This window comes from Saccopteryx leptura, chromosome 3 (genome assembly GCF_036850995.1).
Source record: "Saccopteryx leptura isolate mSacLep1 chromosome 3, mSacLep1_pri_phased_curated, whole genome shotgun sequence".
Lineage (NCBI taxonomy): Eukaryota > Metazoa > Chordata > Mammalia > Chiroptera > Emballonuridae > Saccopteryx > Saccopteryx leptura.
This window is the reverse complement of record NC_089505.1, coordinates 293,546,562-293,560,943: the sequence shown is the minus strand read 5'-3', so window position 1 is coordinate 293,560,943 and position 14,382 is coordinate 293,546,562. Positions and strand designations below refer to the sequence as shown.

Sequence of the window (14,382 nt, the reverse complement as noted above, 5' to 3'; positions counted from 1 at the left end):
TACCCATCTGTCAGCCAGTGGATATTGGGGTGCCTCCACCTTGGTTATTGTGAGGACTGACGCTGTGAGCGTGGCTGTTCTAGTATCTCACTCCCTGCTTCCAGCTCCTTGGGTCTGTCCCCAGGAGTAGGACTGCTAGGTCACAAGGAATCCTAATTTTTTGAGAAGCTGCCAGCTTCCATTCCCACCAAAGTGTACAGGGGTTCCTATTTCTGCACACCTGTGCCTACATTTGTTATTTTCTGTTATGCTTTACGGTATCCATCCTAATGGGTGTGAATGACACTTCATTGTTGTTTTGATTTGTATTTCCCTAAAAACTAGTCTTTGAATTCGTGACATCTTCTCTTCCCATATGGGCACCAGGATAGATAGCCCATGGCATTTCCTCTCGGCTCCCTGGAGGTGCAAGTGTTTTAACATTAGCCAGCTTGGATCCTTTATTAAGCAATGTGGTGTGTTCGTGTAATCAAAGATGCACATGAAAAGCTGCATTTTGTGTTTTATACAGTGATATTCCTATGTATTCCTATGTAGAAATTAGCCTGCTGGACACTTCAACTGATGTGGGAAGTAGATGAAAATCAGGGCTCGGAGCCTGAATGACATGTTGAGTCTCTAACCCTGGTTCATGTCTTTCCTAACAACTTGCTTTTATGAATTAGTTTACACACATTAAACCCTGGCCAGGTAGCACAGTTTGTTAGAGCATCAACCTGAGACACCAAGGTTGTGGCTTTGATCCCCAGTCAGGCACATAGAAGAATCAATCAATGAATGCATAAATAAGTGGAACAACAAATCAATCAATCTCTCTCTCTCTCTCTCTCTCTCTCCCCCTCTCCCCCCCCACCCCCTCCCTCTTTTTTCCCTCCCTCTCTCCCTCTCTACCTTTTCTCTAAAATCAATCTAGGAAAAAAAAGAAACATTAGAAAAGTGAATGGAAGATAGTTTTTAGGGTAGTGTTAATTTTTTAATCAGACTTAATTAAGAATCTGAAGAAAATTTAACTATTTTGGATCCTCAAGATGCATACCCGTAAAATGTTCTGTAGCCCCAGTGGAGCACCTCTACGTGGAGGTCCCCTGGAAAAGGTGTTGGGGACGCTAAAGCGGAGGACCAGGAAGCTGCGACAGGCTCGTGCTTGTCAAACCCTTGGTGGCCTTCATATTCTCACGTACAGCCTGGGACAGAGTGGGCATTTCACACCTAAGGGGACTAACGTCCAGTTGGTGCTGACTTGCCCTTAGCTCATAGTGCAGAGCTGTGAGAGAATATTCATCCTTTTTTGGTTCTACTTTGTTTTGATTTTTACTCCTAGTCTGTTCTTTCTCTTACTCCTTCCACTGTCTCTCTTACCCATGAATAATAATAATGGTGTTCCTATCATTACTCAAAGTAGTGTTTATTCATAATCATGCCCCCTTTTACAGATAAAATCTATTTAAACTTTAAGATGTTATTTTTAAGATTTTTTTATTGCCTGACCAGGCGGTGTCGCAGTGGATAGAGCATTGGACTGGGATGTGGAAGACCCAGGGTCAAGACCCCGAGGTCGCCAGCTTGAGCGCGGGCTCATCTGGTTTGAGCAAAAAAAGCTTGAGCCCAAGGTCGCTGGCTCGAGCAAGGGGTTACTCGGTCTGTTGAAGGTCCGCAGTCAAGGCACATATGAGAAAGCAATCAATGAACTACTAAGGTGTTGCAACGCACAACAAAAAACTGATTGATGCTTCTCATCTTTCCGTTCCTGTCTGTCCCTGTCTATCCCTCTCTCTGACTCTCTCTCTGTCTCTGGGGAAAAAAACAATTAACAAACAAAATGAATATTTTTTTATTTGTTGATTTTAGAGAGAGAGGAGAGAAATAGGTGGGGGTGTGGGGAAGCACAACTCATAGTAGTTGCCTCTCATGTGTCTTGACCAGGCAAGCCCAAGGTTTCCAACTCGCAATCTCAGCATTCCAGGTCAGCGCTTTATCCACTGCACCACCACAGGTCAGGCTAAACTTTAAGAAGATTTTACAGTTATTCTTTTTTTTTTTTTTTTACAGAGACAGAGTCAGAGAGAGGGATAGACAAGGACAGACAGGAACAGAGAGATGAGAAGCATCAATCTTTAGTTTTTCATTGTGTATTGTGACACCTTGGTTCATTGATTGCTTTCTCATATGTGCCTTGACCGTGGGCCTTCAGCAGGCCGAGTGACCCCTTGCTCGAGCCAGTGACCTTGGATCCAAGCTGGTGAGCTTTTGCTCAAACCAGATGAGCCCAGGCTCAAGCTGGCAACCTCGGGGTCTCCAACCTGGGTCCTCCGTATCCCGGTCCGACGCTCTATCCTCTGCGCTACCGCCTGGTCAGGCTACAGTTATTCTTTATAAAAACTCAACCATGCTAGGAATAGAGGACAGCTTTCTGTTTGATGAAGAGTGTTATATCACTGATTGTCGACTTAGGAAATCTCAAGGGCCCGATTCCAATAGCCAAACCCTATTTGGAATAATAGTGAATTTAACAAGACTGTGGGTACAAGGTCAGTAATTTTAAAAGTCAGTTTATATCTTCTGTATACTAGCAATGAACAATTGAGAAGTTTCATTTACTAAAGTATCAAAAAAATCAACTAATTTAACCACAGACATATGAGACCTCTGTCTTTAAAACTTAAAAATTGGCCTGACCAGGCAGTGGCGCAGTGGATAGACCCAGGTGCGGAGGACCCAGGTTCAAGACCCCGAGGTCTCCAGCTCTAGCGCAGGCTCATCTGGTTTGAGCAAAAAGCTCACCAGCTTGAGCCCAAGGTTGCTGGCTTGAGCAAGGGATTACTCGGTCTGCTATAGCCCCCGGTCAAGGCTTATATCAATGAACAACTGAGGTGCCACAAAGAAAAACTAATGATTGATACTTCTCATCTCTCTCCATTCCTGTCTGTCCCTACCTATCTCTCTCCCTGACTCTTTCTCTATCTCTGTAAAAAAAAAAAAAAAAATTGCTCAGGAAAATTAAGGATTACTTGAATAAGTGGAGAGGTATATCAGCTTATATATTGGAGGACTCAATATTGTAAAAATGTCAATTCTTTCCAAATTAATTTGTATATTCAACACAATGCCAGTCAACATCTTAGCAGATTTTTTAATAAAAATTGATAGGCTCATTCTAAAATTACTATGAAATACAAAGGCCAAAACAATTTTGAAAAAGGACAAACTTGGAGGCTATCTCTACCTGGTTTCAAGAATTATGATGGAGCCGTGGTGACTCAGACAGCATGGTCTTTGTGACAGGAGACCAGTATTTCTCAGTGGAACACCGGAATGTCCAGAAACAGACCCACACATAAATAATTGTCAGTTGATTTTTAACAAAAGAACTGATATGTTTCAGTGAGAAAGGAAACTTGTTCTGAACAAATGATGCTAGGTCAACAGAATATCCCACATAGAAGAGAGTTCCCCTTACCTCTGCTTCAGCTCTTAGCAAAGATTAACTTAAGCCAGGCATAACTAGTAAAGCGAAAAAGAAATCACAGGAGAAAAATCTTGGTGTAGAACACAAAAAAATAATAAACCACCCCCACAGAAAGGTTAAATTGGACATCATCAAAACTAAAAACTCTGCTCTTCAAAGTAAATGAGAAAAGGCAGCCTGCACTCAGGGACAGAGATTGACAAAGGCTGATGCACAAAAGGAGCTACAGTGGCAGCAGGTAAACGCCTGGAGGATGCTCCTCGCACCCTGGGAAGTACAGGTTGGAAGCCCAGTGATGTCCACCCGGGGCCCCTGGTTAGTTTCCTGCAGAGTCAGACAGAGTCAGACATACCTCACCCCTGTGCCCTGCCAGTTCCACTAGTACGTATTTACCCAAGTGAAGTGTGAAGTGAAATATATGTCCACACAGAGTCTCCATATGTTCATTACAACTTTATTACTCAAAGCCCCAAATTTGAAGTAACCTAAATGTCCACCAACAAATGGATAGTGGTGTATGTTCATATAACGAAACACTCCTCAGCAATATGAAACAGTGCTGTTACCCAGAGCAACAGAGATAATGTGCTGGGGGAGGGGGACAAACAAGCCTGTGTGCACACTGTGTGACAATCTGAAGAATCTAGTCCAGGCGTCCCCAAACTACGACCCACGGGCCACATGCAGCCCCTGAGGCCATTTATCCGGCCCTCGCCGCACTTCCGGAAGGGGCACCTCTTTCATTGGTCAGCGAGAGGAGCACTGTATGTGGCGGCCCTCCAATGGTCTGAGGGACAGTGAACTGGCCCCTGTGTAAAAAGTTTGGGGACCCCTGATAGTCAGTGGTCACCTAGTGCCAGGTGAGGATGGTGGCCTTGACTGCAAAGGGGCCATCATGGAAACATTCTGTATCTTGATTGTGATGGTGGTTACACACGTGTAGGTACATGGGTCAAAGCTCATCTAACTCTAATTAAAACATGTGCATCCTGCCTGGCCTCTGGTGGTGCAGTGGATGGAGCATTGACCTGGAATGCTGAGGTCACGGGTTTGAAACTGGGGGCTTGCCTGGTCAAGGCACATATGACAAGCAATCAGTGAAAAATAAAGTGAAGCAACTATAAGTTGATGATTCTCACTTTCTCTCTCTCCTGTCTCTCTAAAAATAAATAAAATCTTTAAAAAATATGTGCATCCTATTGTCTATAAATTCAGAATTGATGAGAAGTAAAATATATATCATACTACTATGCACATAATAGGTTCATCCCACTTACAATAAACTGGCATTTGAAAATTTCATATTTATAGGATATTTTATTCTCAAAGCCTGGATAAATAAGGTTAGTATATTTTAAGTAGATAACATAAATTTTTTTTAAAAAGCTGATTATTCTAAGCCCAGGGCCCGCTTCTGCCTCTGTGACTCGCTTGCTGAGCCCACACAGCCAACCCAGCTCCCTTGCTCCATGGCTCCCTTATGTGACTTTCTGAGTAAACTTTAGCTTGCATTTTGAGGGGGAGGGAGCAGAAGTTTGTTTGAAACTCATTAATAATTTGAATACTCAATTTAGGATGTATTTATAGTAAAGGGATATTCTTTTTAGCACAGCTAATGTTCTTGAAGAACAATTACCCTGTGTTTTTTCTGAGTTCAGTAAACATGGATAAGATCAAGTACCAAGGGATCTGTGTGACACATTGCAACAGAATGTTGTGGGTTGGTTACTGTGGCCGTTGTTGGCATCCCCCAGGTGATGCTGTGTGGCATGCAGGAGGTGGACCTGGCTGACTGGCAGAGGAACACCGTGTATCGGCACTACACGAGGAACAGCAAGCAGATCATTTGGTTCTGGCAGGTATTTGCTCCCTTGTTTTATAACACAGCACCCAGAGAGGATGTCTTCTTTCTTTTTATTTTTTTTTAATTGATTGATTTTAGAGAGAGGAGAAGGTTGGGAGACGAGCAAGGAACATCAACTCATAATTGCTTCTCGTATGTGCCTCGATTGGGCAAGCCTAGAGTTTTGAACCAGTGATGCCAAGATTATAGGTTGATGGTTTATCCACTGCGCCAGCACAGGTCAGGCAAGATGTCTTCTAATGAAACAGTACATTTTTAAACTGAGACTGCTTTTAGACCTGGCTTTTAGTCTTTGAATTGTGAACCAAAAGTAGCAGTCTGAATACCAGTTAACAGATGGCTCCATAGGGCTGTGTTCCTGGATGGATGAGTGACAAAACCTCTTTAAAGTGAATGTAACGGTAATAAGTTGGAGCGGTTTTTTGCTAGCAATATCAAAGTATTGTACAAATTGTACTTAATTCTGGAAGTGAAGGAGGAAGTATGTTTTCATGAGAAAGAGCAGACACTTAGGTGACATATGCTGGGAAATTAGAATAACCCATAGGGTCATGTCTCCCCTTCCTCTTTCCTGGTCTCTGGTCACCCATATGCTGCTCTGTAATCTGAAAGCACATTTTACTTTAACAGACGTGTGTGTTTATTTGAAAATGTTAAATGTCTAGATCAGGGACAGTCTTCACATCAGCCTTGTAACGGAGACTCCCAAGTGCTAGTGACTGGGCTGGTGAACTGATTCCTGTCAGCTGCGGTCAGTCTGGGTACTTGTGTTACTAGAAAGATTTTCCAAACATTGCATCTTTTTGTTAAGGATGTGTCTCACATGTGGCCACTTGTAGAAATTCATCTTAGAGAAAGATTTTGATGTGAAAACGGCCCCCACCAGAGTATTTATTGCAGCATTATTGGTACCCTGACAGAGAAACCCCAGTATGTACCTGGCAGGACTGGGTAAATAAACGGTAAGTAGCCATTCTACAGTGCTGTGCCCTGTAATCATTCTTCTTAAATATAAGTAGCAAAAGCCTTTGGAGAAGAATCTCCATAGAGCACTCGGGGAGGAAGGTGTGTCTCTGATGGAAGGTCTGTCTGGTGTGAGAAGCTGGAGGCAGAGGTGCGGAGGCTGCCTTTCAGTGCCTGGGACCAGTGTACAGTGTGCAGGCTCTGCCATCATCCTTTAGGGTCGTCCCCAGCCCGTCATGTGGATATGTGTCTAAATCTGAGGAGCTGGTCCTTAGGCCACATTAAGTCTACACAGCTAGTTAGTTGGTTCCAGGATTGGGTTGGTTTTAGGGACAGTGGTGAGGTTTCTGCCAGACCTGCTCATAGCTGTTCTGTGTCTGATGGAGTAAACGTCAGCAGCATTGTTGTGCACAGAAACATGTTGGTTAGATTAGTTCATGTGTTTCTTGTCCTTATCTGAGTCCCACCTGTAAGATACATGTCTGCTCTCACAGTGCTTCCTGCCTTCCCTGCCTTGTTAGAAGACACTCAGACCAGTTCAGATTAGTGTTTCACCATGTTACACACTTGTGCCCCTCTTTGAAAAGTCAGTGGACTGACCAGTGGTGGCATAGTGGATAGAGCGTCAACCTAGGAAACTGAGGCCTGGGTTCAGAACCCCAAGGCCACTCACTGGCTTGAGCAAGGGGTTACTAGCTTGGCTAGAGCCCCTCCCCAGTCCCAATCAACACACGTAGGAGAAGCAGTCAGTAAACAAAAGTGCCACAGCTACAAGTTGATGCTTCTCATCTCTCTCCCTTCCTCTCTCTCAAAAAAAAAGTGAACTAGATTATTTGTGCAATACATTGGTTTTCAAGTGTGAAGAGCAAGGTTGGGAAGTGGTGTTGAGACGTCATTTGTTTTGAGTCCCTTAAAGGGAAAGGGCAGGTGCTCAGATCAGACCGGTGTTCAAAGGTTACATCTGCCACTCACTCGCCATGAGAGGACACAGGCCTTCGCCTATGTAGGCCTCGTCTCACATGCACAGTGGGGATGCTGGTGCAGGGCCCACCTCCCAGCACTGGGAGGGCTGCACACAAAGCAGCACATGGTGCTAGGGGGCAGCTCTGAGCTGTGCTGGTTCCCTTCAGTGGGGGACCTTGGACAAGTGGTGTTCCTAAGCTTCCACTTCCTCTCTGTAGTCTTCTTGGCACAGCTCTAGCCCTGGTAACTGGCAGATATCGTAACCACTGTTTATCACATCTTTTGAACCAATTTCGGTGTTAAATTTCTTAAGTTCATTCTTAATTTTCTGGAAGAAATTTAGGAATAATTCATTACTGAAGATAACTTAGCACTTATTTTACACTACCTTTGACCTGTCAGTTTGTAAAGGAGACAGACAACGAGGTGAGGATGCGTCTGCTACAGTTTGTCACTGGGACCTGCCGCCTGCCCTTGGGAGGCTTTGCTGAACTCATGGGTGAGTGCCATTTCTGTTGTCACTGCAGTCATGGGCCTGAGGGTCATTCCTGCTGCTCTGCTCCTAAGGGTGACGGGTACCAGGCTTCTGTAGCTACTGCTCTTTGCACTGATGCTTGCTGCTGGGTCCCTGCAGCAGGAAGGAGCTGCTCTGGGCAGAAGCATGTGACCCTGTAGCTCACACTTTATCATGCGTGTAACCATGTGACGTCATGTAACTAATTGTCAAGATAAATCTTGTTTTATTTCCCTGGTTTAGGAAGTAATGGACCTCAAAAGTTTTGCATTGAAAAAGTTGGGAAAGACACCTGGCTACCAAGAAGCCACACGTGGTAAGTTGAAAGCCAAGTTATTTTTTTAAATATACTCACTACTGCTAATCCACTGGTTTTGGGAGCAGACTGGTGGGCCCCGCATCCTGTCCCTGAGCACTATGCTTGGAGCTCCGCTGTGTGAAAAGGAAGAGCTCCATGTGCCCTCCCTTCACCAGGCCGCACTTCTTGGGGATGGGCACACAATTGCCGCCAGGTAGCAGTGCCAGGAAGCCTGTGGGAGGAAGCGCAGCTGGGCCGGCAGGAGGCTTCTGTGAAAATGAGACGCACACTGTCTGTACGGGGGTTGTTTGCAAGGACCCTGAAGTAAGGAACTGCAATGAGATGACTGGTGTGTCGGGGAGGGGATAAGTGCTTTGGAAATGGAGGCAATGGCTACAGGTCAATGTGCAGGGCCCCCTGCTGCTGTGTGGAGTGTGGATTTCACTGAAGGGCAAGTGGAGCCTCTGAGGAGCTTTATGTGCAAGCAGAATCACTTGCCAGAGAAGGCACAGGGGACAGTGAATGGAACTGTCGTCTGTGTGGTACCTGACATGCTGGGTTCTGTCAGGTCAGAATCGTGTTCATGCTAAGCCCATGCTTCACCTTTTCATGGTGTTGACATTTGCACTCTTGTGGCAGACTGCCAGTACTTCGGCAGGTCCTCCAACACCATGTGTGCCACTGACAGCAAAACAAAAAAGTTCCATGGGCAGCTGCTTGAGTTGAAGCCAACCTAGCTGGCTCTTATGGAGCATGCTTATGACCTAAAACAATGACTAACAGGTTAGTCAGTCTCAGGGATCTGGGATCTGGCTGGCAAACATTTTCTTGAAAGCAGTAAAGTAAGCTGACTTCAAGGAAAACAACTCAGCATTTGTGGGCAGAGGAGGTTTTGAACAAAGGTTAGAATTTTGGAAAACTTGTGTGCGTGTGTATGTATATACACACAAACCATGAGCTTGACAGCCTCTCAAGACTTTTTAGGTGAAATTGTTGGTATTACTAACACGTGTGATTGTTTTCCTATCATAATTACAGTGGTCCCTGGTCTGTGGTGGGGGTTAGGTTCCAGAACCGCCTGCGGTAGGCGAAAATCCACAAAGTAGTGACTTAAAGGCTTTATAAACCCTCCCCACACTCTTTGAACACTTCCTATGCTTATTTTACCACAAAAATAAAAATAATACATAAAAATACCTATATAGGCCTGACCTGTGGTGGCACAGTAAATAAAGCGTCGACCTGGAACACTGAGGTCGCCGGTTCAAAACCCTGGGCTTACCCGGTCAAGGCACATATGGGAGTTGATGCTTCCTGCTCCTCCCCTCTCTCTTCTCTAAAATGAATAAACTAAAAAATAATACCTATATACTGCAAAATCTCCGCGATATAGTGAAAAATATAAAATATAAAATTAGATGTATACAATTTAAAAATCTGTGGTACAGTGTTACATTTGGAAATCCTTTGTAAGTTGGTGAACCAGTATTTCCAAGTGAACAATTCATGACATCCATAGTATTGTCTAGAGGTAAAAAAATGTTGGTTCAAAGTGCCATATGAACCAGTGGATTTTACATAATGGTACAAAGAATTCTTTGATAATTTCAGAACCTGTATTACATATACTAGTGTCAAAAAGTAATGCCCGCAATTACCTGAGAAGGGGACTAGTGTTCATCTCTAGTTCCTACTGCACACGGAAGACAGGTATGTATACATGTACTCACTGACACCGCACAGCACAGTGGGGTCAGTGCACAGATGTCAGAGTCCAGACAGCAAAGATTTGCAGAAATAAAAAAAGTCATTCTCACAATTTTTATGAAAAAAATTTATTTCAAAATGATTTTATATTTCTCAGATTTAACTTCTAATATAGTCAATATCAGTGGATAATACTTCGCATCAACAAAACTCTTTGGGGTTGTCAGTACTTTTAAGTGTGAAAAGGGATTCTGTGAGCAGAGCCAGCAGCCTGGACTGAGCTGTGAGTCCAGCAGAGGAGGAGGTGCTGAAGCAGAGTTCATAACCAAGGAGAAAATCCCCGAGGACAGATGAGAGGGACTAGCCTTTGTTGTCACAGTAGAGGGAGAGAAGTTGGCCTCACTGGGAATGGATTTTACATTTTGTGAAGGGAAGACCGTTATCAACTGTTGATTTATGTTTTCTCAAAGTACAGGGTGAGGTCACTGGCTGATAGTGAAGGAGAAACTGCAGACAGGACACATGGCCTCAGGCAGGGTGGGACTGTCTGCTGGGAAGTGGCACCAGTCTACTGAGGGTGGAGGGGCTTCTTTAAAGCACAAGGATGAGAAAGGACAAGGCTGAATTCATTCGGGTTCTGATTAGTAAGTTTGAAAGAGAGAGGCAGAGATGTAACATCTGTCAAGGTAGTGATTAAAATGGTGTGCCATGTTCTCTGAGTAGGTCTTAAGTTTGAATAGAAGTTTCTTAATGTTAATATTAGTAATTAGTATCATAGTGTAACACTTCTCTATCCATTTAGTTCTTCAGATATGCTTTAAAAATATTGTACTAGAAATGTTTTTTCATTGTATTGAAACACGTCCGATTTTGTTTTTGTTCAGTTTTAATCGCTTGGATCTACCACCATATAAGAGTTACGAACAACTGAAGGAAAAACTTCTCTTTGCAATAGAAGAGACAGAGGGGTTCGGACAAGAATAAATGGGGCTTCTTGTCCTGGAGGAGCTGTTGCGTTCAGATGCCCCAACCAAGAACAATTGCACAGATATGTGTAAATAAGCTGTCCATTCTGTACAGTACAGTGACTTCTGAACGTCTTGAAGTATAGATGTTTTCTGTTCTTACACAGAAATATGCAAAACAACTCATCCTTTTCTATTTTATTTATTGTTCCCTTGAACTGACTGATCAGGAAATAGCTCGCCCTTAAATTTTGAAGCGAGAGACTTTATTAGAACTAAGTGTCACATCAGCGTGCCGGTGGTGGCTCTAGTTTTATAGAGCTGCCAGGCTGCCTTCCTATGATAGTGCTCCCGCAGAAGCGGCCTAGACGCTCCACCCACCTCCCCACCCCCCACCCTAGGGTGGGTGTGTGCTGTCAGGGCCTAGGTACTGAGGGCCTAGGCCAAATCTGACTGCGTGTGTGAACTAATGCTGCTGGCTTTTCCGAAGACAGGTGATGTACCCTGTCGCTTTGTTTTAAATAAATACAACAGCTGAAACTTCCCCTCTGCCACACCACTAAGGTAGCTCAAAGTACTGAATACAAGTCATGTACTACCGGATCCAGTACCACGCGGTCTAGAGATGGGACAGAACCCACTGAGAAGCACTGAGGTTTACATGGTCGTTTGGGGATGCTAGATGTTTGATGGCTTAAAGAATCAGGCACGCCTGTACTTGTTTTTAAATGTGATGGTCTTTAAATTTAATAAATTGACACTGTTTGATACCTAGGGACATATAAAAGGTAATGTCACTTTCCCACTTTTGTATTCAGTTTTGGTTCATAAAATCAGATGGATGGAAGAGTTCTAGCATCCAAAGTCAAACAAGTGAATCTGATATTCCTATCAGTGTTTTATCTCCCCACTCCTTTACAATTCATGACAAGTTGATGTGTCTGAATTAAGCATCTGAAAAAACGTTCCTCCCCCTTTACATAGATCATTATTTTTGTCCTTTTGCTGAACTACAAAGATGTATAATTAAAATCTGATGGGAATAATATTAATGCTACTTTAGCATACAGGCTTCCTTATTAATATAAAATTTAAATTTGTATTATTTGAATATATACTCTTAACTTCATTAACTTAAATTTTTTTTATAACCACAGAACTGACGTCTTAGAATGTTAACATATTTCACTGCTGGGTACATACAGACACGATCAGTGTACAATTTAATTTCCCTAAATAGTTTGCCAAAATTTATTTTTCTATACAATATATTAGACTGTTCTACATTTTTTCATAACTCACAGGAAAGCTGCAATAAAGGCAGTGATCCACTCAGTTGAATAGACTTCTTTTCCAAATCCTAATCCTTGACACTGGTTATCTTCAAGCCTAAAGAATTTTTTAGGCCCTGGCCGGTTGGCTCAGCGGTAGAGCATTGGCCTGGCGTGCAGGAGTCCCGGGTTCGATTCCCGGCCAGGGCACACAGGAGAGGCGCCCATTTGCTTCTCCACCCCTCCCCCTTTCCTTCCTCTCTCTCTCTCTCTCTTCCCCTCCCGCAGCGAGGCTCCATTGGAGCAAAGATGGCCCGGGCGCTGGGGATGGCTCTATGGCCTCTGCCTCAGGTGCTAGAATGGCTCTGGACACAACAGAGCGACGCCCCAAAGGGGCAAAGCATCGCCCCCTGGTGGGCATGCTGGGTGGATCCTGGTCAGGCGCATGCGGGAGTCTGTCTGACTGCCTCCCCGTTTCCAGCTTCAGAAAAATGAAAAAAAAAAAAAAGAAAAATTTTTTTTAAAAAATATAACGTATACAACAGATCATGCAATTGAGGGTATGACCAACTTCAAAGTGCACCTTAAGAGCTGAGTGTTAGATACACAGAGGTGCCCCTGCTGGATGAGACTTTGATGACAGAAGTTCCTGAAAGTCACAAAGCAGGCTTTGGAGGGACTTGTCCCCTCCCCACCTGAGGTAACATTACTGTGACCAGGTGTGCTGACAATAGCCAGATCAGCTTTCAGGAGAACTCGTCAGGGCCTCCACCATGCCTACCTGACAGAAATGCAGCCTCACAGGCAGGACCCCTTGTCCTGATCTGTTCACTTATTGGCCCACCCCTGCCTTTCCTCCCCCTGCCCCAGCAGACAGCTCATGAGGGAGAGGGAGGCTCAGCGACACAGCACCAGCACAGGTAGCTGATCACAAGCACAGCACGCTCACCTCCCAGATTAGATGTCAGTCCTCCCTCCGCAGTTCGAGCCAAGGGTTGAGGAAACTTACCCTGCAGCCTCGGCTTACCCCACCCAGCTTGTGTCACCCTCACAGACAGGGCAGCAAGTGTCAGCAACACTGATATGGTAAATCCCTTCCTGTTCTTGACCTAGTGAACTTAACAGCCAAACTTGAGGTCACCTGGGGATGTGGCCTGTCAATGGAAAAACTCCTCTGTACCTATGGTACACTCCAGTCACAGACACTGTCCACGCCTGAGTGCAGCACGCTTGTCACATGAGCTCCATCCCCGGCTCTTGCCAAAGTAATCACAGTGCTTCCCAGACACACAGGCCTGTACACAGGTTCTAATGTGAGCACTGCACAAAAGCAAAAATGCTACCAAAATAATGTTCCAACAACAAAAACCTAAGTCTCAAAGTGGCATCTGCTAAGTTCCAGCTTTTCTCTTCCCGATCTCAACACAGGAGAACACAATCATGCCAATGCCATATAAAGTACTTACTGATACTCATGAGAACTCAGTCCTCACGACTTACGAGGTGGGTGTTTTCTGCATTTTCTTTGTTGTAATGATGCTATTTTAGAGATAAAGTGAGTCTGAGAAAAGTCATTTTTACAGTCAATGGTCTATGATAAAACTATTCATCATTGTCACCCCATTATTTTCTAAATAAAATACACAGTTGGGAAAACTTTGCCAACAAGAAGTTAACTGAGAGCTTTCAGGTTCTTACAGGACAGTAGTAGCCACTTCCAAGTTCAGATTTCTTGTCACAGTCACAAAAGAAGGAAACGTCTATGAGGTCACTGTAACCACCCAGCCAGTCTGCAGTGCTTACAAGACAACACACAAACTCCTGTGCGCAGGTCCAAGGAGGGTGAGCGTCTCATGGAACAGTCAGCACTGGGACAAGCCCAGGGGTAGGGGCTGCAGGAAGGACAGACTGGGTCCCCCAAATCACCCCAGAAGCAAGTAGGAGGGCTAACTGAGGGAAGACCTGGGGCATCAGACTTCTGAGAGTCGCAAGAGACTGAGAAAGTGCACAGGACCAGAACCCTGGAAGGTGCCACATCCTGGGAAAGGTATGGGGAGAAAACACCAGCTCCGTATGGGACCTGGCAACTGCATTCCTGAGCATCCATCCCAGAGACATGAGACGTACCTAATGTTCACAGCACCAAAGATTCTCACGGCCTAACTGCCTTCAATGGATTAAGGTTCAGTGAATGAGAACATCCACACAATGAAATAGTCAAACCACCCACTGAATGTAGCTGGATTTCAAAGACAGTATATGCTGAATTAAAAAGGTCAATTTCAAAAGGTCACATACTGTATGATTCCACTTACATAACTCTTGAAATGACAAAATTATAGAGAGCAGGTCAGGATGGTTGGCAGGGAGG

At 44.4% G+C, this 14,382-nt stretch overlaps 1 protein-coding gene across 7 annotated transcripts in view; it reads left to right on the top strand.

Moving 5' to 3' along the window:
- Positions 1-11,515, top strand: part of WWP1 (WW domain containing E3 ubiquitin protein ligase 1) — a 104,299-nt gene extending 92,784 nt beyond the window's left edge. For 6 of the 7 annotated variants that reach the window (XM_066378783.1, XM_066378785.1, XM_066378786.1 and 3 more), the window contains 4 exons: positions 5,221-5,325; positions 7,659-7,755; positions 8,014-8,086; positions 10,660-11,515. In XM_066378783.1, the coding sequence (XP_066234880.1) occupies positions 5,221-5,325; positions 7,659-7,755; positions 8,014-8,086; positions 10,660-10,759 (375 nt within the window). In that variant the 3' untranslated portion in view covers positions 10,760-11,515. The remainder of the gene's footprint in view (positions 1-5,220; positions 5,326-7,658; positions 7,756-8,013; positions 8,087-10,659) is intronic. The other variant, XM_066378787.1, reaches the window with a different exon arrangement.
- The last annotated feature ends 2,867 nt before the right edge of the window (positions 11,516-14,382 follow it).